Source organism: Varanus komodoensis, unplaced genomic scaffold (genome assembly GCF_004798865.1).
Source record: "Varanus komodoensis strain SLA01 unplaced genomic scaffold, ASM479886v1 scaffold11, whole genome shotgun sequence".
Lineage (NCBI taxonomy): Eukaryota > Metazoa > Chordata > Lepidosauria > Squamata > Varanidae > Varanus > Varanus komodoensis.
In genome coordinates this window covers 6,816,476-6,843,217 of record NW_025335317.1, presented here as the reverse complement: position 1 = coordinate 6,843,217, position 26,742 = coordinate 6,816,476, and the positions used below count along the sequence as shown (strand labels likewise).

General features: G+C 42.3%; 2 protein-coding genes across 4 annotated transcripts in view; both read right to left on the bottom strand.

Moving 5' to 3' along the window:
• Window positions 1-15,425, bottom strand: part of LOC123018340 (pulmonary surfactant-associated protein A-like) — a 36,629-nt gene extending 21,204 nt beyond the window's left edge. The window contains exons 1-5 of one of the 2 annotated variants that reach the window (XM_044420322.1): window positions 15,168-15,425; window positions 12,315-12,507; window positions 11,426-11,533; window positions 10,147-10,230; window positions 9,340-9,393 (exon numbers count right to left, since the gene is read on the bottom strand). In XM_044420322.1, the coding sequence (XP_044276257.1) occupies window positions 9,340-9,393; window positions 10,147-10,230; window positions 11,426-11,533; window positions 12,315-12,498 (430 nt within the window). In that variant the 5' untranslated portion in view covers window positions 12,499-12,507; window positions 15,168-15,425. The remainder of the gene's footprint in view (window positions 1-9,339; window positions 9,394-10,146; window positions 10,231-11,425; window positions 11,534-12,314; window positions 12,508-15,167) is intronic. The other variant, XM_044420323.1, reaches the window with a different exon arrangement.
• A 5,095-nt stretch (window positions 15,426-20,520) lies between these two features.
• Window positions 20,521-26,064, bottom strand: LOC123018342 (collectin-46-like). Of its 2 annotated transcripts, none has more exons than XM_044420326.1 (5): window positions 25,956-26,064; window positions 25,258-25,459; window positions 24,457-24,561; window positions 23,554-23,634; window positions 20,521-21,510 (listed from the first exon to the last, which is right to left on the bottom strand). In XM_044420326.1, exons 2-5 carry the CDS (start codon window positions 25,442-25,444, stop codon window positions 21,149-21,151), a joined length of 735 nt encoding a protein of 244 aa, XP_044276261.1. In that variant the 5' UTR covers window positions 25,445-25,459; window positions 25,956-26,064; the 3' UTR covers window positions 20,521-21,148. The 2 variants fall into 2 exon arrangements, with proteins under 2 accessions (XP_044276261.1, XP_044276260.1); XM_044420325.1 differs by having other exon boundaries at window positions 25,258-25,473; window positions 25,956-26,035.
• Between the last annotated feature and the right edge of the window lie 678 nt (window positions 26,065-26,742).

Below are 26,742 nucleotides of genomic sequence, written 5' to 3'. Positions count from 1 at the left end.
TTGTCTCTCTTTCCCACCATTGCAACCCCTGCTTCTGTCTCTGACCCAGGCACTCTCGGGTGCCAAGAAGAAGGAGAAGAAGGCATTTCCATCTTATTTCTCACTGGTTTTCTTCCTGTCAAGCAAGCAGGAGGTAGCTAGGAAGAGAAAGGGGCTGAGGAGCATTAACAGTTGGTGATAACACTGGTGAGAAGGTAGATTCACAAGGAAGAGGACCTACTGGGGTTCCTGGTTTATGGGTCCCCATGACTGACCATGTCTCCTCCATATCTGGAGTTGTCCTGCAAGCAAATCTGGATCTGTTTGTTAATGTTAAATCAGAAAGCCTCTTCAGTGACCAGCAGTGCCTTTTGCTTTGAAGAACTCTTATTCCCTCACCCCACCTTGTTCCTCCACTCATGCGATTTTGAACAACATGTTCTCTTGGCTAGCTCCTGATTAGTTGCCTTGTCCTAGCACCTGGGAGTTCCTGTAATCGCTTGTTCTACCAGTCTGCGTCATTCACACAACTTCTACAGACTTAATGAAACCTGCTAATTGAAAGACAATCAGTCTTTCCCAGAAGGAGGATATCGGCCGGTGGAGCAAAATACATTTATTTTTAGACCTGTTATTCACGGTTGACAAATTTGGGTGAGGGAAGTTGAGAAAGTGGGAGGTTTCAGATATAATCCCCCCAACCCCAGTCCTTTCCACTAACTGTATTTTTTTTCCTTATTGCATCAGATAAATAAGATGCTTTCTTTTACTTATTGAATATCAAGTCTTAATGAGCAAATGGTGTGAAGACAACAGACCAATGAGCCCTGGAAAAGAAATCAGAGAGAGCATCTATTTAGGAATTTCCCACAGGGCAGCATTTCACATACAACAGAAAAATTTTCGGTCTCTTAGTCCAGCATGGAGAAGTGATTTATTTGTCCTCTGTATCTTCATTACTCTTCATGATTGAGACATTTGTGACAACTTTAGATAAGCATTTGCCAAATTTTATATCTGTGCTTTTGCTTAATCGTGAGGTACATTCTCACCTCAGCACACATAAAGATGTAAGGAAGTACAGTATTTTGTAAGAGGTCAAATCTCATCTCACCCATCTCAACTTCAGGCTGTTATGAAATGTGTTTTTTAGGAATATAAGAACATAAGAGGAGCCAGGCTGGAGCAGGTGAAAGACCAACCTGGTGCAGCATTCTGTTCCCACCATGGCAACCAGATAGTTGTGGGAACCTTACAAAGAAGACATGACTCCAATGGCAACAATTTCTCAGCAACTGGTCTTGAGAGGCATGCTGCCTCTGATGCTGGGTACCAATCAGGATAAAGCCTTCATGACTACTTAACCGCTGCTCAGCTTATCCTCCATGAATTTGTCTGGTCCTCTGGTTCCCCAAGTTTGTGTCCATCACGACATCTTCAGATAGCAAATTCCCTAGTTTAGATCCATTCTGCTTTGGAATGAAAACTGCCTTGATCCCCCTGCTGAATGACACATTGGGCAATGAATGGAGACACTGAGGCTCTGTTGGATCTCCTGGACTTCCTGCTGTGGTATCCATCTGGATCCCCCTGCCAGGATGAAGCATGGTGGTCACGCTGCCTGGGCTTCAGCTGATTCTGGTGGGGTGTAGTTAGTCCATGGCACTTTGCTTCCCCCTCATGGCCTTTGCCTGGTGGGGCTGCTGGTGCTCGTGACCACTTGTGACCATCAAGGGCACATGTACAAAGGATGGTGACTTGGATGCTGGTGGGGTTGGACATTTGGAGCAGATGACACCAATCTTGCACCAGCAGTACTGGTTGACTGTTCACTCCTGACTGTGAGTCAAATGCCGGCATTGCTGTTGAAAGTTCTAAAGGTTTGGGAGGAAGTTACGTAAGCAACCAACTACACCCATGAGAATGTGACCACACAATCAAAAAGTCCACATAGGTGCTACTTACATGCCTTATAGCAAGAGTTGCTAGGTTGATTGGTGCAAGAGACAGCATTTATAACATCAGGATTAAATATGTTTGAAAAGAAAGTGTGCATAAGAAAACAGTTGGACTGATTTTTCTGCTTGCTACCTAAACTTTATTCTAAAACGTGATGATTTTCCATTCCTCTGCTAACAACAATGGATGAGGAAAACTGACTTTTGCAATGCTGTGATAGCCTCAGAACCACGGTTCTTCAGGCTTGCTCACGGTTTCATGCTCTGCTTTATCCAAGAGACACACAGCAGCTTTGTATAAATAAATTAAAAAAAAACTAAAACTAAATCCTTCAGTTTTGCAAATGACCTAATTGGAGCCCCTGCCACAGTTCCATTAGTGCTGTATGTGTAGGTTTTGATTGGTGCTAGTATTCCCAATGCATATTTAATGCAAAATTAAATGGCCAACAGGGACTCTCGATAGAGATGTAACAGATAAGACAAGAAAGTTACCTCCTACCTTTGTGTTATATAAGACACATTAATAAGGAAAAGAAAAAAAAAAAACTGTTTGGCCAGGAAACAAAGTGTTCAGAACACATCTGAGTCATGCTGAGAGTATTTTCTAAGAAATAGAAAAAATTAAAGGTGAATTAGCAGCCCTCTGGCTTACCCTCCATGAGATTTTTGGCATCTTCTGAACAGAACAGCCTGCCAATAATCAGCAATTAGCAGTTTTGCCAGGGCAGACCACATTGCTCTTTATAAAGCAACTGGAACACGTACTCTGGTGAAACGGTTGTCACAAGGTCCCTGGAGTTTTAACATTCACCCCCCCCCCATTGCAAGACACAGTAAATATTCACTCCACTGCTTTTCTTCTGGATTCTTAGCTTCAGAAGCAAGTATAAAATTGTTCTGGCCTGTTGCCATCTGAGTAAGCAAGCAAAAGAAGCCATCTTTCAGTGGGAAGAAGTGTCCACCTTTCTAAAACAAGGTGCAGTGAGAATGCTAAGTATTACAATCATAGGAGAGACTTGTTAATATGGTACTGTCTCTACAACTTTCTCGATAGATAGGAAAAGCTGAGAGGATGGCGTGACTAACATGGTGCCCGTGGACCAAACTCTTCCCAGAGAACAAAGCAATGGGCTAAGGAAGGAGTCCAGGAATCACTTTCTGACATGCCCTATGCGCAGCTCTTGGCTTGGGAAGAAAGATCTAGGAAATGATGCAATATGTATCACCAGTACATTCCATATATCCATTTATGTAGAGTGTGCAAACATCAACAAAGAGTTGACAGCTAAAAAGCACAGAAAAAATAAGAAGTGATGCAATTCTGCAGGGACTGGGCCTGTTTCTTCCAAAATATGGCATGCCAAGACTCCGAACATGAGCTAGAGCAGTGATGGTGAACCTTTTAGAGACTGAGTGCCCAAACTGCAACTTAGAACCCGCTTATTTATCGCAAAGTGCCAACACTGCAAGAAAACCTGAATTTGCTGACCACCAGCACAAGGGGGCAACATTCCACTGACCACCAGCTTTTGGCCGGCCCTGAAAAGGGCATCTGAGTGTATTTCCTGCCTTTCCTACCTTCTGCTAAAATCACAGTCCAAGCAAATCCCTGGCAGCTTGCTGATCGGCCATGCGAAAGCTCGGGGAGTCATAGCTAATGAATGATTTTGTTGCCTGGCACCCTTAATCTTTCCGAATATGCTCATGGTTGCTGGGGTGATCGTGTGCTGACAGAGAGGGCTTTGTGTGCCCCTTTGGGCACGTGTGCCATAGGTTCGCCATCACTGAGCTAGAGAAAGGAGACAAGGGTTTGGAATCTGTTACTGAAATGTCAAGGCTAATGAATGAGATTAGTGCGTGTACACAACTGTATGTGTGGCACCCTGTGCGTGTGTGTGTGTGTGTGTGTGTGTGTGTGTGTGTGTGTGTTTATTTATTTAAATCTTTTGTACCCTGTCCAACCACTGGCATCTTGAGACAACTTGCTACAAGGAACAAACAACAAAATGAAACAAAATGAAATGAAACGAGACAAAATGAAATGAAACGAGACAAAACGAAACGAAACGAAATGAAATGAAATGAGATGAGATGAGATGAGACAAAACAAAATGAAACAACACGAAATGAACACAGCATCCAGAAAATCAAGATAAAACCCCAGTTAAAACCAACTAAACGTTAAAATGATGGGAAAAATAAAAAGGTTTTCACCTGAGGCTGAAAAGAATGAAGCCATTGCATTGTTTTGCCCATTCTCCCCCGATGCTGCCAGATGTACTTCTCCGGACCAGAATGCTTGGGCACTGTGCTCTGCTTTTACATTGTAAATAAATCGAAATATTACAGAAGCACCACAGATATTACAGAAGGCATCAATTGATGTCCTCTCTGTAGGACACCAGGTAATTAATGCCCCTGGAAGGAACTTTTCATCCCTTGGCGAAGTGGGGAGCACAAAACAGTACCATAAGAAGAAACAAACATTCTTGTGCCAGGCCTTGGAAATATTTCTGTAGAGCTGAAATGAAAGAAAAACTGCGATGCGACTACAACAACTCTGATGATATTTTTTTGACGAAAAATAATAAAATGAGCCCCAGGACACCCATTCCACTAAACACCAAGCAACTGCACATATGCCCAAACAAATGTGTGATATGTGTGACTCATTGCAAACAAGGTCAAGAACTTCTCTTTAAATAACATCACAGCACGATCTGATAGATGCTAACTGAGCAGAGGCAGGATGGGGCCCCTGCAAGCCTTTTGCAGCCATTAGACCAGCCTTCCTCTACTTGGTGCTGTGAAGACATGCTGGGCTTCCACCCCCATCATTCTAGAAGCCAGAAATGTGACTGCTGTGTCTTGGCCACATCAGGATCTATCCTAAATATGGTCTGGCTTAATGGGAATATTTTTTTGGCTTCTCTGCAATGCCCATAGAGAGATTCTACCCCAAAAAAGCTCTGCATTTGCTTCCAACTTTGCTTAAATAGATTTAAACTTCAATGCTGCATCTCCAGAATGCATTACTTGTTAAATGGGGAATAGATTCAAAAATATTGTGCTGTAATGGAATGCAGAGTGCAGTTTTTTATTTACAGGTATCATCTGCTTTTTCATATAAATATCCAGTCAAAATACCCTGTCAGACTTTTAATGGTCTTTTTTATACCTCTGAAACACCAATTACTGACTATAAAGACATAATCTTTCATCAGAATTACACAGAGAAATGTTTGGAAAAATATAATATATATCAGAAAATGTACCATTTGCATTCAGTTAATCCCTGTTATTTTTCAGTGCCCAAATTGCATTTCTTCCTGCATAATATTGCTCTTCTCCTCCTGATCTATGTGAAAGGAATGCCATTATCACAAACTAGATGCAATATGAGATAGTGTAATAGGTAATATATTAAAGGTAGAAACAGATCAAGTTCTTATGCAAATATTGGGAAGTACCTAGAGCAGGGATTTTCAGAAGATACTTCTAGGAAACCTCAGAATTCTTTGAAGGCTTATTTGGGGTTCCTTAATGGCAATGGCAGGCACACATCCCTGAAAGACAGCTTGCCCTTCAGTATGGAATGTTTCCCACAATGCATGGTTGCTTGGGAGCTTGAGGTACGATGGGTTTCTGGGGGGCACACTGAAGCCCAACTGATTTTATTTGTGAATGCACCGTAGAAGGAGACAGTGGAGAGTGGCCAGTCTCTCACACATGTGGCAGACTGGGAGAGTCATCTGAGGATCTTGAGGAGGAGGGGGAGCAGCGTGGGTGGGAGAAGCCTCTGCAGCTCCTTCAAGGTGAAATTTCTCAGACCAAGTCTGAGATCAACCCATTTGGAAAAGGGAAGGGGATTTTCAGGAAAGGAGGGAGAGCAAGCTGTTCGATTGGGAGGCGTTTCGCTGTTTGCACCATCTGGACCTCAGGGAGAGCCCCTCGAGGGTGGAGCCAGACATTTCCCTGGAAAGGAGGGATCAAGGGAGAGTTTCCAGTTTGCATTCAACTATTTACATGAGCAGAGGGGTCTCTTTTCCATTTGGGTAGAAGACTATTTGGAGCTCAAACTGCTCTGTTATCTGCAGAGTCTAAATAAAGAGGAATTGCATTTTTTAAAGGATTGCCTTGAGTTGTAGAACCAGAGGGAAGGTGGGAAGGGTCCATCACAATAGAGACCCAAAATCCTTTGCATCGGGTGAGCACTCCATGGTAGTCAAGCCACTGTGCCAAAGTTCTGGTGTGAGATAATCTAGCAACATTACCTGAATGGGACCTTGTGTTGTGCATGCGCACTCAGGTGAGATTCCCGGGTGTGCATGGGAGATGGAGGGCACTGGAGGGTATGCTGGCTCAGACTCAGAGGAGGGGGAGTGGAGAGCTGAACCAGCCATGGCTCAGAGTTCTCACTCTGATATGGGAGTTGTTGAGACTAGCGAGGCCTCGGCTGCCGAAACCCTCCCGGTGAGCCAGCCCAAGCAGCTCTGGATCCAAGCGCTTCAAGGACCATCACTGAGCACCTTCCCACTCCAGATGGTGGGAAAGAAGATGGCAGGGTACGGGCTGGGGAGGGGTTCTTGGGAGGAGAGCTTGACACCCCTGGAGATGTGGACACAAGGGCCCATTGGCAGACTTGCTGGCTGGACCAGTTAGAAACTCAATGGGAAGAGTGTCGGAGAGCCCATTTCCATAGTGCGCCCCCCTCCAGTGAACGGCCCCAAGGGGTTCATAAACAGAGCTTTGGGTGAAGCGGGTCAGAGCGAGGGGTCAACTTTCCACCTGGAGTGTGTGTTTCGAGGCTTGTGCGTATGTTGTTGCTGTATGGAATAAAGACTCTTCCAATAATTGCTGAAGTGCTTGGTCTCATTTGGGAGGGGACGCCCAGCTCATGACACCTTGGGAGCAGCTCAATGGGAGCATCTTGGAGTGGACAGGTGCCCTTTTTGTCTTTAACAGAAGACAGTGGTCAATTTTCAGGGATGGCACAGGAGCATCTTCAATTTGAAGGTGTCCTGCATTTACAAGGTTGTTCTGCTCAATTATGCTTTAAAGATAAAGAATCAAAGTTTGCTCAAAGCATGTTCTATTGCATATTTGTAAATGAAAAATGATTATCGAATAATGGGTATGATGGATGCAGTGCTGTGCCTAGAAATCTCACTTCTCATGGGCTTAGGGAAAGCTGTTTAGACAGAATTCCCGATTTTACCCTCATGACTGTGGAATTCCTTCCATATAAAGTACACTTGGCCCTTACAGAAAAGTACAAGATTTCAAATGGACCTGAAAAACTTGTCTCTTCCTAGCTGTCTTTCCCAGCAAGTGTTTCTGTCTGCCCGAACTGTCTTCATGCAATTTGGAGCTGTGTGTTTTATTTATTGGAATCATTACAGCATCATCTACCTCTACAATGCTAATGTGCTTCCTTGCAGTAATGAAATGTTTTTGTTAGGATTCATGAAGCACCATTCAGAAGAGTCAGCGACATGTGATCTAATCTAATGTGCAGCCCTAAAGGCACCTTAAATACAATCACTCGATCAGCATTCGCTGTGTTGATGGCAGAAGAGTTTTTTCAACCATGCAGCAGATGACGTTGGTTATGCTGGGGTCCTTCCACTGGACGACAGCACTGCTTTCATCTCTATCTGCATGTTGTTGGCCGGAGGAATTTTGGGAATTGTCGGACCTTTTTTCTGTCTAAACATGCATCGGATTGTGCTCTTAAACATTTCATGGAAGTTTAATCCCAAGAGCTGAATGCTTCAAGGTTCCGCATTCTCCATCAGAACTGCTGGCCTGTGGATGGAGTACTTTCCAAGGTTTCAGTGAATATTGGGACATAGAATTCTAGAAACATAGAGTTGGAAGGGGCCAGAGGGCCATTGGGTCCTACCCCCTGCTCAGTGCAGGACTCCAAGCTCAAGCATCCCTCTTGGACAGTTGTCCAGCTGCATAGAATCACCGAAGAGCATTCAATAGTAGAACATTCAGCTTGCTAGTTTATAACCAGATAGCATATACATGTTTAGCATTGCTCACTTTTGCTTGTTTTGCACACATCCCTTTCTGGGTCAGCTAGATCAGTTTTGGAGAAAGCTATGGGAGAAAATAATGTGGTACTCCATTGTTCAGCACAAAAGAGGTGGAAAGTTGATTGAGAACATAGAATTTAATGGTGGTGGTGCTAAATATGTCTGTGTGATCTATACTTCTAAGAATATGAGATCTTCTAAGAGTCCAGCATTCCCTAAAGGACGCGGAACAAGTGTTTTCCATTGTGGTTTGCCTGCCACCATTAACATTTGGAGCTGCTTCTGAAAATGGAGCTTCTATTTAGCTTTCATGGCTGTCAATCCATTTGCCATGAATTTGTCCTCTGCTTATAAAAAAATCCTCTTCAGGGTGGAATGAAGGGAGTTGAGGGCTGGACAGCAGCTGGTGAAATAGCATTCCCACATCCCCACATTTGCCAAAACAAGTCACACAACTGGATTTCCCTGTTTCCTCTCTCTGTGCCATTGACTTCGGTTTGCTGGGGGAAGCAGAGGAGGAGAGGTGAGCTCTTGTTTTATTAACAGCCGTGCATCTGGGTCTAAGGTGCCGGTAGGCTTGAAACAGGACAGCTGAGAGCTGGCCCAGGATCCTTAATCACCAGGGCATCTGTCATGTGAAGGTCACCTTCTTCTTTCCCTCACCCTTCAACCTTAAAAGAAAAACTTAGAGGCATTGTTCTTTACTGAAACTTATCTGGTTACAAAACAGCGTACATCAAAGAAGGCTTCTACCAGAGTGGTGGGAGAACCATCAGTCCATGCGAAGAGTTGAGTCCAGATTGACATTTCCCCTCTGCCCCTTCCTTTTAGCAAAACTTCTGAGTCCACCTTTGGGGAGGCTCTTGCAAACTGAGGGCTAGACGGTGGGAATGCAGGAGATCCTGAAGCTTACAGCATGTCTCCAATTCCCAAATATGTCCACAGATCCAAAAGGGATGAAGGCCCCTCTGCTAGACAGCCATGCAGCCAAATATGGCACATGTTCCCTGTAGTTAAGGGTTCTTTGTAAATAGGTTAAATCTCACAAATTATCAGTGCTTTACGTGCACAGTCAATGTCGTTCCATAGTCCATCTTCATGCAGTATAGCACAGTCTTCATTATCCAGGTCATTTGGCTCCCCACGGTTCCAGTTTTTGTAATTCACAGGTGTTCCATCCAGGTACACAAATCTACCCTCTGTCTGGATGTCATTTATTGCAAGAAAAGCATACTCTGACTTTCTCTTCACAATATCTTTCAAGGCTGTGTTCTCAGCCACGTTCCTTGGAGTGGCAAGTGCTCCACCAGCTTTTTCACACAGGACTTTTCCACCCGAGAAAGTGTGATACTGACCAGTTGAAACAAAGGTTTTCCCACCAACACTCATTGCTCCCTGCATCAACAAAACTAGAGCCAAAGAAAAAGACTTAAGACGAGAGACACTGAAAAGAAATCAAGCTCACGGGGACTCGACATCTATATCAAAGCTGGTCCACATCACCCATGAAGATGTTCTAGCCAAATGGCCTCTGATTTCAATGACACAGAGTTGACCACATGTGGAACATTCCTGCTGAAATCAGGGAAAGTGGGACTTAACCTGGGATGGATCCTGCCCTATTCACACGCAGCCATTTGCTCACACCACTGTTCTTGCCTCCTCTTTCTCTCCCTTGTCAGTGCCATGCTCAGCAGACCGATGGCGCTGAGCAAACCTACTTGAGGAACTCTCCTGCGATCCATCAGCAAGGGAAGTTGCAGTCCGATGCTGCAGGGGCATGTGTAAACCAGGCCTCTGAATGGGAGTGGGTGGTCCATGTTGGCTTTCCTTTGACAGACTGGCACCATTCTTCTGGGAGATGGCCTTGCTCATGGTGTGTGGAAGCTCCATGAAATGCACCATCTGATTCATGGTGTTACATCATTCACACACAGAACCCTGCAGGGTGTAATGGCATCACATGGAAGTAGCTTCCACGTTTCTAGGTGGGTGTGTGAAGAGGGCTGTTGACTAAGAAATAAGCTATGGACACAATATAGTAGAACTTCTACACTGCTTACCATGTGGTTCACCTGTTTCTTTTTCTCTCAAACGCACACATACACAAGTCTTAAAATATAGTTAAAAGGAAAGCACTGGAAATACACATCTGGGCTCACCCTTCTTGTGTTTGCTAAGATCAGCTTGAAGAGTCTGAATGTTCTTTTCCAAAGCAGTTACTTGCCTTTGAATATCATTAACGGCTAAGGGGAAGGAAATTGGAAACAGGGAAACAAAATAAGCATAAATTTTCTTTAAACAGAGAATTTTCACCCACACTAATATAAGTTCCTTGCTCTGTGCTATCTGTAGTTACTTGTCTTCATTGCAGTTGTTTTTACAATCATTCTTGATTAATATTTAACCAGATTATAAGAGCAGTTCAGCAGTGGATAAAGCTGCCTGGGGAGTTGGAAGTATTCTATTTCTTTGAGCTGAGCTTGACTGATGGAGGATGATCCACAGAAAGTTTCCAAATTTCAGATACAACCAGCAATCTCTCTGCAGGGGAGGACAACAAATACCCCAGGGCAGCATGTGGCCCTCACTAGCCATGCTGTTGAATAGTAGTGATACTCTGATGATGGAACAGTTGCAAAGCAGTTGATGGTTTGCTGAGAAATCTCAGGAATGCAAAGTGATGGAGGCTGAAAAGGTCCAATGCATCTCTAAAGAAAATTAAATCAGGCCCATTCCAGTCTCTATCACTGCACAGCCGAGCTCTGGTGGGAAGTGGCTGATTGCTTTGCTAGTGCTGTGGTGTGAACATTGGTGATAACAGCAAGGTGTGCCCTCGTAGGCAGGTCTGAGGGGTTGCACTGGGCTACCAGACTCCCCAAAGTTGCCCACACCTGCTTTGTGTGATTGCCTGTGAGGAAGCACTGGGCCAGGTTCTCATGGAGAGACTGTTTTTGGGAACTCACCACTATGTTAGGATATCCACAATCATCCCTCTTCCAGTGATGCTGAACCACTGAACTCAGAATGGCTCTTGACATGGTAACCATGTGGAGGTGCCAGTTGAAATAAGTGGCACTTTCATGAGCCCATGGAAGGTCCCATGCGTCCCCAGGCATGGGGAGCAAGACTGCATGGATGCTGCCTACAATTTTCTAAGAAGAGTGCTAGAAGAATTTCTGTGTGCCCATCAGTCATGAGCTAGCACGAGGAAACGGATCTGATGCTTTTGGAGCACCCATTCCTGCTGTCATAACTGCTAGCACTGACTTGGACTGAAGGCGTAGGCAGGTTCTTTGGATGATGTAGGCACAGTGGTTTGGAGTGAATACTGCTTAATCTGTTCCCTCTCCTGCAGGGTAGCATTGTGCACACTTGTGTATCATAGGTAGCAGGACCCTACTGTAGGTAGAACTCAGCAAGAAAGAATCCAAGTCTTACCTGCGGCATCTCCCTTTTGGCCTTTCTGGCCTGGGGGTCCTTGAATCCCAGGTGATCCCGGAGGCCCAGCCTTCCCAGGAAAACCCTGTTGGCCTTTCACTTGAATTCCTAGAGTTTAATGAGAAGAAATCTCTCTTCGACTGTGTTCCTCCAAACATCCACTGAGAAAAAACCATCTTGACATCCTACTCTTCCACTCACAGTGGGTGTCTCTGCGGGAAACATTGTTTCTCTAAATCAGTGGTGGACAACCTGTGTCAACCTGCATCTGGAGACTACATCAAAGTGATATGTCCTACATTACGGGTTGGTTCACAAGCCACAATAAACCATGGTGGTTTCTTGCACAGGATGGTCTGCTGTGTCATCTGAACTCTGTCATAGTATTTCAGCATGGTAGATTTGGGTTTTAGAAATCACAATAAGAAACAATGATCAGTTCTATGGTTTTCACACTCCACCATGGTTCCAGTCATCCAAACTCAGCATCATGGTTTCCAGAACCCTAGTATGCAGTTACTACAGAGTCCTCCTAGAAAGAGTGGTAGCTGCAGGAGCTGCTCCATCAACCAGGCGAATTTCAAGTGTGGTTGATGGGAGATGTGCCAACAGCAGGAGGACTGAGTGGGGAAGGTGGAAACCATGGTAGCCTTGGAACCACTTGATCATTCGTCAAGCTTATCCAGGCAAAGACTGTACACCATGGAAACTGTGCAGGTTTGCTTACCTTGACATGGGAATGCAATGCAGCCATATCCAACAGGTGGAGAACTGAAGTCATTGCAAACCATCACCATGGCTTGTGTTCCTCCTGCTATACAATCATGTATAGCAGGAGGAACTCCCTTTCTCATATCCCTCCTACTATACATGGCCCAGAAGATGATACCTGGATCTCCCTTCTCTCCTTTGGCACCATCTTTCCCATCTCTTCCAGGTAATCCATTGAGTCCGGGGTTGCCACATGCCATCACAGTGCAAGTGTTTTCTTGACTTCTGCATGTTCCGGAAAGCAAGGACAGTACCAGTGCTGTTCCCAGCAGCAGGACATCAAAAAGCTGGAGAAGATCCATTGCTGACACCTTAGATAGAGAACGAGTTGAGACGAGATTGCTCTGATATGCATTTGTACAGGTTGTGGCCATTTTGCTACGTTGCATGTTAAGACTCTGTTTTGGTGATTCAAAATGAACGTCTTGGGGAGGGGTGTCTCCAGTGGGGGTTTTTTACTAGTTTGATGCACCGGGGTGCCATGTGATGTAGACACCAAACTGACTTCCTCATGCTATTTATTTATGTTTATATCTCATCCTTTTCTTTTCTTTTCTTTTCTTTTCTTTTCTTTTCTTTTCTTTTCTTTTCTTTTCAAGGAACTCACATGCTATTTCTGCCGTTAGGCTCCACCTTCTTTCATGCGTATGATGTCTTTTTCCTGTGGTACCTATTTCAACCAGTGTTAAACTTATGGTACTGTTCTGGCTTTAGTGGGATGCTGCAATGAAGTAGTGCTCTGTTGGACTTCTGTATTATTGGGCACATCAGCTTAAGCAAGCTATAACTGCCCCCCACCCCCCAATTAAACTTAAAAGACCACTTCCCTGCACCTTTCCAACCCCTGCTTCTTCTGCAATTGCATTTGTACATGACACAAGATCATGTTTCAACACAGCAGATGCCTCTGTGATGATGATAAATGCATTTTGCTTTTTACCACGAGAATGTTTCCCAATATATGGAAGGGGCTCAAGCACAGATCCCTCCTTAGAAAGCTGGCAGGATGCACAGTGATGTGTTTTGCCTCTTCTAATGGACAATAAGAGAACAAACCTTGAATTACAAACCCTGAGTTACAGCTTGTTGTTAGAGAAAAAGAGAAGCTGCAGTTCCTCGTTCAGATGTAACACCAACAAGACAGTGACTGAGCACCTTTGGGTGCTTCTGCTGGCAAGAGGGGCATGCCATGAACAATCCAGCCTCTTAAAAAAATCTGAGATATTGCTATATGCCACTATTTAGTCCAAATAACGAGAAGTAGTAGTTCCTCTGTACTCAGACCTCACCTGGAATACTGAGTCCAGTTCTGGGCACCAAGATTTAAGAAAGATGCAGGAAAATTGGAAAGGGTCCAGAGGAGGGCAGCAGAAATGATCCAGCATATGGAAACACTCCCCTATGAGAAGAGGCTGAGAGAACTGGGCATGTTCAGCCTTGAGAAGAGAAGACTGAGGCAGGACATGAGATCCCTCTATAAGTACCTCAAGGGCTGTCACAAAGAAGAAGGTCAAGATCTCTTCTTGCTGATGCCAGAGTGTAGGATACCGAATAATCAATTCAAGTTGCAACAACCCAGATTCAGGCTGGCCATCAGGAAAACCTTTCCCACTAGAAAGGTGGTAGGCTCTCCACACTGGAGACTTTCAAGTAGAAACTGGGCAGCCATCTGAGTGAGATGGTGGAACGTGGTGTCCTGCAACAGCAGGGGGTTCAACTCAATGGCCTTCATGGCCCCTTCAACTCTACTTTTCTATGATTCTGTGATTCTATCTACTGTCTCATTAATTGGACTCACTGTCCTAAACCCTATGAGATTAAAATACATGTTTTAGGCATGTATCTCAAAATTGTACATTTTGAGAAGACAATGCAACATTAAAAATATCCGGATGCTTATACCTTATTCAACACATTTCTATATTCAGGTGGGCTTTTCAATTCTTTATAGCTGATATAATATTTTTCACTCATTAATGGGGAAACAAAAATGTTAAGCTCACTTGGCATTCACAAAAATGCTATTTCAATTTAGGGAAAGTTCATTCAGTTTTCAGCAGCCTTCCAAGCAATTTCAATAAGGCTCCATCAACTATTTCCTTAGAACCTGCAACAATGTCCTGTAGAGACTCGGTTGTATTGGCTTGGAGCGGTACCAGCGTGTACAGTAGAACTAGCTCCGTGCAATCCTATGGTTATTTTCACCCATGTAAGAAGGGTGAGATGCTTAGAAGCTAGGATCAAGTATATATCAAATTTCAGTTATGTTCTGCAGAAACATGTTACTTACTTGATTATTTATTTATTTACAAGCTACAGAGTAGTTCAAATAGACACTCCAGGCAGTGTTCGACAATAAAATCATAAGCAGATAATTAAAAACCATCATTAAAATACAAATAACAAATTGACAATTACAACAATTCAACCAAGACCATTAAAAGAATGTTAGGGCCAACCAATTAACAAATGCTTAGTTTATGAATATTCTACTTTTAAACCAATTCATTGATGTATCAATCATAATCTTTTAAAATGTGTAAATTAGCCAATTTTTGGGAGGAATGCTTCTTTTAATACTGAAAGGAGTTTGTGGTAACTTCTAATTGAATAAATAAAAATTATAGTCCTGCTGTTACACATCAAAGTTAACTGAGTCCTAAAAGAAGTACGATTTTAATGCATAACTCAGTTTAAACCCTTTCTCAGTAATTAACATTAGACACCAACAATGAATCAATTAAACATATAATTAATCTACTCTACTCACTGTTTAAAACTTTCATCCCCTATATTGATTGGTTGTACAACCCCAAACTTTCAAATATCAAGAAACATTATCTTTTTATTCAAGTTTATCATGTTAATGGGGGACCAGCAGCTGAATAAAAACTACCTTGTAAAACTGGAGGAGTTGAAAAAGCAAAAGGATAGTTTTCATTCACCATTAATGTAAACTAGCTTTACTTACCAGTTCCTAGTGTGGTTCCTTGATCAACTGAAGCAACTGACAGAAGAAAGGAAGACTGGCTAAGAAAGCAGTTGCTTTCTCCTCCGCTTAGAATGAAGAGGAAAACATCTGCAGCATCACCCAGAGAGTTGTGTTTATTTTATCTCAGCTCTTAACTAGTCTGTGGATTGCAAAATTGGACTTTGTACTTCACCATTTACTGGTACTGCATGCAGTGCTCAAGGATTAATCTCTTTCCCAACCAACTTGCTGGAAAATAAAAGCACATTTTGTACCTGCCCTTTAAGATCCCCGCTCCTCCAAAACTATTTCTTCCAGTAAACAGATTTGCTGGCATAGTAGGAATCATAACAGTGCAGGATCCATAACCCTTGGTAGTCTTATCCAAAATGATAATTCATCATTCACCTTCTGATAGGTTTAAAATAACCGTTCTTCTAAGTGCTTATGGTGAAACGAAACAGGAGGCGGGATAAAGCAATGTTGTGCACACACTTGCTCAAGCAATCAGAATTTCCCCAAGTCAAGATGAATGGACCAGCGTGCAGCCTCTGTGGAATCGCAGGTGTTCCAAGAAAGCTTTGCAGAAGATTAATCTGCAGCCACGCTTTTAAGAGAGTTGTGAGTTATTTGAGAAACATTCCTCTTCCCATGGTGTGTGCACATATTCTTCTTCTACATTGCGATAACTTCTCATCAAACTGCCAACTTATCTACTCTCTCCAGCCTCAAATGTCTTAATTTCCCACCCAACTAGGAATGATCAGATAGCAAATGAAGTAGACTTGAACTATTGCCATATCAGATATTATTTTTAGTATTTTTCCTCGCAGGGCTGCAAACGCATTTGTCCTTCTTAACTGAATGTACTTGAAGAGTTTAATTTTATTTAAAAGAAAGATGTGCATGGTATTTTGTACAAACTGAACGAAACACAAGAACATATGAAAAGCTCTCCTGGATCAGACCAAAGGTCTACCTAGTCCAGGACTCTGCTCACCGGTGGCCAACCAGCTGCCCGCAGGGTCCCTCCCGCAGGATGGGTGCAAGGCCTCCTCCTGCCCAAGCTCCTCGGCAACTGGGGCATGCAGACATGGAGGTGGCACATAGCCAGCAAGGCCAGTAGCCACCCATAGCCTACTCTCTCATGAATCTGTCCAATCCCTTTTAAAGTCATCCAGATTGGCAGCCATCACTACTTCCCATGGCAGCAAATTCCACAGACGATGATGATTGGGAGTTCTTGTACGCCACCCTATTCGCATAAGCCTCAGTTAATGATCTCTGCCCTAAACCTCCCACCAGTCAGCTTCACGGGGTGATCTTGGGTTCAAGTGTCATGGGAGAGAGAAAAAATGTCTCCCTCTCTGCACCATGCATTATTTTAAACACACCTATCATGTCTCCCCAACTTGCCTTTTTTCTAAGCTGAACAGTCCCAGTTGCCATATCCAGTCCCCTGATCTTCTCTGTATTTTTTTAATATGTTTTATTAAGATTTTTAAACTAACACTAAAAAAATAAAAAATCAAACATCACAAACATTGGATTCACTGGGTCAACCTCCTACTACATATTTTTTAACATTCTAATATCAAATTCCAGTTAGTTTATCATAGTTTGAAAAACATCTCTAAATTTACACCAAGTCCCGTTTCTCCAGCCAATTATAAAAAGAGTCCCAAGTTCGATAGAATCAGTATCCTCTTTCTCCTTCAACGATAAAGTCAGTCTATCCATTTCTGCACAGTCCAAGATCTGTCTTAGAATCAATCCATCGGTGGGCAGCTCCTCACTTTTCCAATATTGAGCAAATGCAAACCTCGCTGCTGTAATTAGATGCAACATCAAATAGATTTCCTGTCTGTTAACATCATCCGGTATAATGCCTAACAAGAAAACTTTGGGTTTAAAAGCAAAGGGTTTTTGTAATATTTCCTCCATCCATCTATGTATTTTAATCCAGTACTTTTTTGCGTTGTCACAAGTCCACCACATATGATAAAAAGTACCCACTTTATGTTTACATTTCCAACATCTATTTGACATATTTGGAAACATCTTAGCTAGTTGACTTGGTGACAAATACCATCTATAGAACATTTTATATAAGTTTTCTTTATACGAAGTTGCTAAAGTTACTTTAATGTTTCTTTCCCATAGTTTTTGCCACTTTTATAGTTCAACATTAAATCCAAAGTTTTGTGCCCATGTTATCATAGTTTCCTTAACCTGTTCCCCTTCCATTTCCCTGTCAAGTAAAAAATCATATAGTCTTTTAATAATTTTCTCATCTGTTTTAAGCATCACTTGATCAAATTCTGTTAGGTCTCTATAGAACCCCCATGTTTTACAATCCTTGACATATCTTGATTGCATCTGCACCTTATACCACCAGGAAATATTAAGTCCCTGTTCTTGTATTTCTTGCTCCAGTTTCAGACCACCATATTTATCTAGGATATTGCCATATCTTATGATCTTTTCAAAGTTCAATACATTTGGATATACTAAAGCTTCCATAGGTGAAAGCCATCTTGGTAATTTATTATACACTTTTAGCTTTAGTTTTTCCCACACTGACATTAAAGATCTTCTAATAAAATGACTCAGGAAGGACCCATGTGACTTAGCTTTTTCATACCACATATAAGCATGCCATCCCATTTGCAAGTCATGACCTTCAAGATACAAAATTCTCTTATTTCGCAACGTTACCCATTCTTTTAGCCAAGTTAAAACAGATGCTTGATAATACAACATCTGGTCAGGAAGACCAAAACCTCCATTCCTTTTATCTTCCTGAAGCATTTTTAATTTAATCCTTGGTTTCTTTTTTCTCCAGATAAATCTCGAGATATGAAAGTTTAAGTCATCAAAGAATTTTTTATCAATTTTTACGGGAATCATTTGAAACAGAAACAAAAGTTTAGGTAATATATTCATTTTGACAAGTGCTGTTCTTCCCATCAAAGATATTTGTAAATTGGCCCATTTTTCCAAAAAGCCTTTAATATCCTTCAATAATTTATCATAATTATCTTCTTTCAAGGTAGTACATTTAGCTGTAAGATAGATTCCCAAGTATTTAACCTTTTTAACAATCTGCAAATCTACTTGTTCCTGGAGTCTTTCTTTTTGTTCTCGCGTAAGGTTTTTAACTAACAATTTTGTTTTTTCTCTATTTATTTTCATTCCCGTTACTTCACCATATTCTTCAATCCATTGTACAAGTTTGGGCATTGCTGAGAAAGGTTCCTCCGTTTTAAAAACCAGATCATCCGCAAATTCTTGCAATTTATAACTTTCGTCCCTAATTCTAGTTCCTTTGATGTCCTCGTCATCCCTAACACATCTATTCAGTACCTCTAAAATCATAAGGAACAAGAGGGGTGACAGAGGACATCCTTGTCTTGTGCCCTTTTGAATTTCTATAGGGTTTGAAAGTTCTCCATTAATTAAGATCCTGGCTGATTGCTTTTGATAAATACTTGATATCGCATTCATAAATCTTTCACCAAACTCCATTTGAATCATCTGTTGTTCCATAAACTGCCAATTAACATTATCAAAGGCTTTTTGGGCGTCTAAAAACAATAAAGCCATTGGTTTTTCAGTATGTATCTCATAATATTCTAAAATATCCAAGATTTCTCTGTATTTTTTAGCACCCAATAATGTCCTTTTTCAGGTAAGGTGATCAGAACTGAACACAATATTAAGTTGAGGTTGCACCAACAAAATGTATAAGGGAAGCAAGGTTTTGGCAGTTCTATCTTCTGTTCCATTCCTAAGGATGTCTAGCATGGAGTTTGCCTTCTTCACAGCAGTTGAGCAGTGGGTCAACATTTTCATTGCGTTGCCCACCAGTATCCCAAGATCCCTTTCTTGTTCAGTCACTTTAGTTCAGATCCCACCAGTGAATACTTGAAGTTGTGACTTTTTGCCCCAGCTGCATGACCCCACTCTTTCCTGCATTGAACTGCATGTGGTATTTGATGCCTGTTCTCCCAGCTTGGAGAGATCCTTTGGAAACCCGCACATTCCCTTTTGGTTTTAACCAACCTAAAAAGTTTAGTGTCCACAGCAAATTCCCAGGACCTTGTGATTACACCTTTCCATATCATTGGTACCAATAAACCACAGGTTCCACTCCCATGCTAACTAGAAGGCTACCTAGATGGCATGCTGTTACCTGCAGCTTTTATGCTAGGCAGGCTGTTCACCATGCAGTTGACACTTCCACTGCAAACCCAGCTTTCTAGTTCCTAATGACCAAAGGTCCCTCCAGCAGAAGCCTGCCACCTTGTTATGAGCAAGGCGTCCCCTCCCAAATGACAGGCACTTCAGCAATTATTGGAAGAGTCTTTATTCTGTACAGAAACAACGTATCCACAAGCCTTGAAACAAACACACCAGGTGGAATGTTGACCCCTCACTCTGCTCCTTCACCCAAAGCTTTGCTTATGAACCCTTTGGGGCTGGTCTCTGGAGGGAGGCGGAATATGGAAGCGGGCATGGTGATGTTCTTCCCATTGAGCCCCTAATTGGTCTAGCCAGTGGGTGAGTTGATGGGCCCTTGTGTCCACGTCTCCAGGGATGTCAGGTTCTCCTCCCAAAAACCTCTCCCCAGCCTGTTCCCTGCCAGCTTCTTTCCCACCTTCTGGAGTGGGAGGGGGCTCAGGGGTTGGGCAGCTGGGCTAGTCTCAACAACTCCAATATCAGAGTGAGAATTCCGAGCCACTGCTGGATCCACTCCCCCTCCTGTGAGTCTGAGCCACCATTCCCTCCAAAGCCCTCCATCTCTCCAGTGTGCCTGGGAATCTCCTCCAAGCACATGCACATGACACACCTCTTGGAATCATATCTTCCGTGGGAGAGGTTACATGCTCAGCTTCCAAGGAATGGGATCATTTCCCTCTTCTTCAGGACACCCTCCTTCCCCAACACCCACTTTCCCTATGAGTGCCAAAGAGCTCACCCCCAGGAGCTGGGACCCTTACTTGATTACTCCTCTCAAAAGGAGAGGAGTAACAAATGACTGCTTAAAGAATGTGATACTCTAAGAATGTAATCCTATGCAGGTTCGGATGGGGAAAATGTTCACCAACTCCTAGCATTCTGCAGGCAACTGGGATAGCTGGGGGTGGGGTTCCCGGAGCTGTAGGACTTGTATTTATCTCTAAATAAGTTCCTTATCTTCATTCCTATTGCTAGGTATTCCTCATGTCCTCATGCAATGTGAAGTTCCAGGTGCTTTTGGACTTACCTGAATTTGGGTTCTTAGGAAGGAGAGATGACTGAAGACTTAAGGTGTTTCTGCCATATTTTATTTACACACACACACACACACACACACACACACACGTAGCACAGTGGTGGTGGTAGAGAACACAAGTCCCTTAGCACAGTAGCAGATTTGCTACTCACATGTACCAGATTTCCAGAGAAGAACCCTTCAAACTTTGAAAGCTTGGAACTCCTAGCTCAGCTGTCTTTCTGCATCGCTGGCTCAAATGGGAATCTCTTTCTCATTTGCTCAGAACTCTCAGAGCAAAGTCTTGTTTCTTAAAATGGCTTCTAAAGACTAGATTTCCCATGGAGGATTAAAATAATAATATTTTAATTTCATTTTTATATGTCCCCACAGCTGAAGCTCTCCTGGTGCTTTACAACAGCTAATGAAAACATACCATAAACATACAATAAAAACATCGCAAAATTAGGAAATTTACCATGAGTGGCTTCAGACAACATGACAGAGCGACAATGATAAAAAACCACCATGCTTCTTGTGTTGTCTGAACTCAGCCAGAAAGTATCAGAAAACACCAGAGAAAACAATAATTACACAAATCTATTTTAAACTAAATTTAATCACCAGTTAGGCAGACGCCTAATTGACAATGAATTTGTGTGGGAGTCATCATTAAAATATGTAAAACACAGGACCAATGCTGGACCTTTCAATGACATTTGGATTAATATTCGCAAATAAATAGATAATCTCCATCACATGAATTATCATTCCAAAATCCATTGTCTAACAGTTGTACACAGTCCTCATTATTTGAATTGTTTGGTTCATTCGGTGCCCAGTTTGTGAATGAAATGTTTTCTCCACTTGGATACCGGAATGAGCCTTCTACTTCTCTATCATTTATTCCAAGAATTGCGCTTTTCTTCTGTGCTTTCACTAGTTGCTGCAGTGCTCTGTTCTCAGCAGCATTCCTTGGAGAGGCGACCGTGCCACCATTCTGCTCGCACAGGAATTTTGCACCATCGTAGCCATGCCTGTAATACGGGCTGAATGTTTTTTCACCAACTCTCACACCAGGAGGAACTAAAATGTTACAAAGAGATCCAAAACTTATTTCACAAAACCGAATTGCACTTGGGGCATATAGCAAAGGATTACAGGTTCCCTGCTGCCCCCTTTCAGGACCCATTTGGTTTGAGGTCGCACTTGTAGATACTACTTTTAACATTCTGTCGGGCCCAAATGAACTCCTCAGTCATCGCTACACTGCCTTAATTTGCTAGAGTTGCTGAATACGCAATCGGTAGATTTTTTGTTGGAGGTTGCATTCATTTTGGGACCGGCATAAAATGGGGACTGTTTTGTTAAATTTGCATTTGTCCTAGAATTAATAACATTTACATTTTCCCCAGAGTGCCCTCAAGAAAAGCTGTCAGGATTTCTATCAAACTTGGGAACTTTTTTATTATTGGCTGGAGAAACGGGATTTGGCTTAGATTTAAAGATGTCTTTAAGTTGTTATAAATGGATTTAATTATGATTATGGAATGTTAAAAAATATGTAGTAGGGGGCTGACCCAGTACATCCAATGTATTTGATGATTGATGTTTTTAGTAGTAGTTTAAAAATCTTAATAAAAATCTTAAAAAAAGAAGAAGAAGAGCTGTCAGGGTCTGCTTTGTCCCAGCAACAATGCAGATAGGACAGGAAGAAGTATTTATCCATTTACTGTGTTTTTATTCCACCCCTCAGCCAAGTAAATGCTCCCAAAATGGTTTACCATCAGTCAGTAAAATAAGAAAGACAGTATGAGCATAAATATCAGCCACACCCTAAATTACGCACTAACCAAATATGGTCCAAGTGCAATCTTAATGAAACGTAAAGTGTTTGAATAATGAAAATGAATGCAATCTTAAAATAACAATAAACCCTTTTATACTCATCGTTTTGGCAAATCTACAGGATTATGGGAAGATGAAATGAGTATTGAGCCAAAAATCCATGAAGCAGTGCAACTGTGAGCAAAGGGCCAGCAGGTGCTGCTGCAGCAGCAACAGAGCTGGAAAGAAGCTTGAAGCGAAATTCCAAGCAATGAAGGAGACACTCTGCCCCATTAGTGTGAAAAGTTAAATCTGACAAAATGGCTTAAATTATGGATGGATGAACTGGTCAAATTTGGATTCTCTTAGTTTTTCATTTTTCCAATCTTCAGTTCAATTCATTCCTAACTTTGAGAATGTTTCCAATTTAAGTTCAGTTTGTCTGAAGCTGTCAGAATACTTTAATTCTCATGAACATATATACACATTTGGTCTCTCTTAATACATGCATTTTATGCATTTTTGCCTTATACACATAATTTTGCAAGCAATATTCCTAATGCCATGAACTTTTGAATATTATTCTCTCTAAGGCATACATTTTGATGTCCCCTTTTCCATAATATACACATTTTGTATGCATTTTTGAAATTGGATAGCCCTGTTATAAAACGGAGAGAAGCATGCATTTGGAAGGATAGGAATATAATGTTGTGCAGAATCAGACCAAGATACATTTAACATTCTCTTCACCTTGTTTCAAACATGTGCAAATAGATAAATTCAGATTCAAATGTGAAGTATTCAGTCTCCATTAGCTGCTAAAACTCCTTTAAAACTGCTAAATTCAAAATAGCAAGATGTTGAGAAACTTGGAATAGTTCCAGGAAATACAGCTGTTCTATTTACTCAATATATTCACTGTTTCCAAAAGCGACTTCCTTGTGATTGTAGGCTACAATTCTATACCCACTTACCTACTGAACACCATGGAACTTACTTTTGAGTAGCTAGGATTGCATGGTTAATCCACCAAATTTCAGATGTATGCTAAATTTAGTTTCATTTTATTATTCTAGATTTACCTGGCAAGTAACCTTTAAATGTTTGCATCTCTGGGGAATGAATCTGACTTGGATGCCCATCAACGTGACCATCTGTTCTACTCAACACTGCCCCTCCGCATAGCACAAATTAGAGAGTGAAAAGGTCTCATCCAGTAACAAGAAGAACGGACTCAATCACCTTCCACATTCAGTCAAATTGTATCATCTCCTGTCCTCTGTTAACCCTGCAAGTTACCTTTCTTGGAGGTCGTGGCTCCTTGCGACGCCTGAATCCGTGCTTCCAGTAACTTCATTTGAGTTTTCAGCTGTTCCAACTCTGAACAAGAAAGTGGTATTGTTATCCTTAAAATATTTCCTAAGGTCAAACTAAACCTTACATTACCTGCCCATTTACCTTGGTATGCTTCAATAGCAGCCCTGCTCACAAGAGATGGTAAGAATGCTGGACGCTTCATTATTGGCCTGCTTGAATTGCCTGCTATCTCCTGGCTGGATCAATAAGCTCCTTCTCCATCACCCCCACACCAGCTCTGAAATGTCTCCTTCCCTTTTCAAGGCAGGGTGGTTCTAATGCTGCGCCTGAAATTCTTCACTAGGTAACCTTGAAACTCCGAGGACACCTGCCCAACTCTACCCTTCCACTGCCTCCTCCTCCTGAGCAGATTGTAACATGGGAGAGCTGGGACCCCCAGACCCAAGGCAGAGGAGGGGTCCCACCAGAGACCATGTAGCCTGGGCCCCGCTCAAACCTCGAGTTGGCCTTGGACAGCTTTCTAACCCCTTTATCTCCTGCTGCAATATTAATGAAAATTCCACCCTGTCGCCCACCATTGTTTGTTCCAGAAGAGAACCCATAGCAGCTTCTCTCCAGAGACAAATACCACCTTCAGGATGGGTGCGTGTGTGCGTGCGTGCGTGCATGCGCACACTTGTGGCATCATCGGGGCAGGGAAAGAAATGGTTAAAAATGGCTAGTGGAGGATAGTCACATCATCTTTTTGCCTGTCTGCTTTAGGCTCATACCAGAAGATTTACTTTAGGCTCATACATCAGGGACATTCCAAGCCCGGCTTTCTTCATATGCTATTCTTCCAATTTAGTTTCAGCAAAACCAACCCACCAGTCTTGGGGTACCTACCAGCATGGACACTGTCAGTTGATGCTTTGTCTCCTGAGGGACCACGATCTCCTTTTGGCCCCGGAGGTCCAGCTTTCCCTGGGGGACCTTGGATCCCTCGTAATCCTGGCCATCCCATGTGTTGGATGGGCGGAAGCAACAGACAGAAGTAGTTATGCAGCAGAATTTCCTGGCGCTGAGAAAGCTTGTGACTGCAGCATTTAATACCTCACAGAAAGAGGCACAAACACAGCACAGCAAACTTTCTGAAAGTGGCTGACACTGCAAACCCCATTAAATATAGGGAAGTTACATTGTGTTCCACTTTCTTATTCCATGCCTCTGAAGTACTTCAAGCTGTTATGTCAGCATCTTTGAGGCAAACAGTCAAGTAGTCCAAACTGGGCATTTTTTCTCCCATCCAGGAAGAAAGCAAGGGGTTCTATCATGACGGGATGGTTCAGGCCATCGTTGGAGAGTGAAGATTTAAAAAAACCATGGAGTGTGTATCTCAAAAATCTTTCCCCTTGTCTTTCTAGCAACCTGTTTCATACACTGGACTGTTAGAGCATAAGACAGAGACCACACACAAGCCATGGGTTAACTCACAAACAACCTGCAAGTGCTCTGGTTGGACTTCAGTGTTGGCTTTCTTAACAGCCTTATTTCAATTGTACCCCTTCTGTATACCTAGATAAGAGGTTAATATGCATTGCAGTAAATGCTGAACATGAGCTGACATCAATTTCACTGTGAGAAAGAAAAAAAACAAAAACCCTGTCCAGTCTTCCTGGCCACATTAGTGGGTTAATAGGACTGTACCTTGTTCTCCCTTTTCACCTTTCGGTCCTGGCAACCCATCTCTCCCTGGCAGGCCGTTAGCTCCCGGCACTCCATCACGGACAATGCAGGTATTAATTCTCTCTTCACATCTGCACTCGTCATGGTCAGTGGCCCACACCTTCGTTGTAGCCAGCAGAATAATGCAAAGTATTTGCAAGCACATCATTCAAGGGGCTTCAGCCTGGAAAAAAGCAACTGAACGGTAGTGCAGATATCACTCTAAAGTTGTGGCTTGCAAACCTGAGCCTTCATGAGAAGTTCAGTAATGGTGAGCAAGTTTCTGTAGAGAGTAAGAATTTGTAGCACAATCCCAAGTGTGCATACTGAGAAGTAATTTCTTGCTGTGGATTAGCAACGCCCTGCTCCATGATTGGGAGAGGTATATTTCTTTTGCTTTTCGATTCCTGTAGCTTTTCCCACTGCCACCAGATTGATGTCTATTTCTCTAGTTTGCATCTATCACAGGCTCAGATCTCCACAGGTCTCAGGTATTTGCTTAGATAACGTGTGTTTGGCTGTTAGAGATAATGTGGGCACCCCTTAAAAAAGGAGCAGCAAATTTTGAACAATGAGGTTTGAAGCTAACTGAGGAAAAATGTCAATAGGAAAAAGTTTTAGAATCAACATTCACACACACAGTATGTGGAAAAACAAAGAGAGAAACACATTCCACTAACCTGTCCAGACCGTAAGCTTTATACAGATATCTTGATCCAAGCAAGATCTTACAGTCCTTGCTGCAGTCTCTGCCTTTATTTTAACTCCAGCAGTTGGAACTCTTCCTTTCCTTTTATCACGTTTTCACTGAGTTTCTGTTTCTGGCTGTTCTCTTTTGCCCCATCACACAGTTCCCTCAATTCAACCAATCACAATGGTAGTTTTTGATTCATTTCTGAAAATTAAGTTTCAGTTTCTTGAGTTCCTTTATCTTCTTTATCTTTCGATTCTGTAGAGCTTTATGACACTTATTTCCTAGGCTGACATTTTGACCTTCACCCTCCTGCTTCTTAGTATAAACTTCCTAACATCCATCCGTCCATCAATCTAATCTATATCCCATCCTCTTTTCCCTTTCAAAACTTTTTAAAAGGTAAGGAATGATCAGAAGGAAGAGTTGCATTCTGCAGTACCTGTCGAGAGAGCAAACAGGAATACAGGTACAGTGTTTCTATCTAAATAATAAAAATGTCTAAATCCTCATGTATATATGTGGAATAACATATGAACAGGTATGCAAATCAGCATCCTCTTTTGTTATCACTTTTGCCAATTCCTAAGTGGCCACCCTATGTATGTCTTGAAAGTATGTCTTGAAAATTAAGCCATTGTGTTGACCTTACTTTATTATGCCTGGATCAGAACAAGAACACCTCTGTGCAATACTGAATGTACCTCCGGATTTCAATATAAAGGTAAACACATCATCCTAAGGGAGTGTTTTGACTACCTCAGGCAATTCAACCT

Bases quoted from the DNA above. Each gene is read 5' to 3' on its own strand.
- LOC123018342 (XM_044420326.1), bottom strand. From the start codon at position 25,444: ATGATGTGCTTGCAAATACTTTGCATTATTCTGCTGGCTACAACGAAG. The intron at 24,562-25,257 runs GTACAGTCCTAT...TGGGATGGCCAG, and splicing joins AGGTGAAAAGGGAGAACAAG to GATTACGAGGGATCCAAGGT. The intron at 21,511-23,553 runs GTAACTTGCAGG...GTAACATTTTAG, and splicing joins AGCCACGACCTCCAAGAAAG to TTCCTCCTGGTGTGAGAGTT.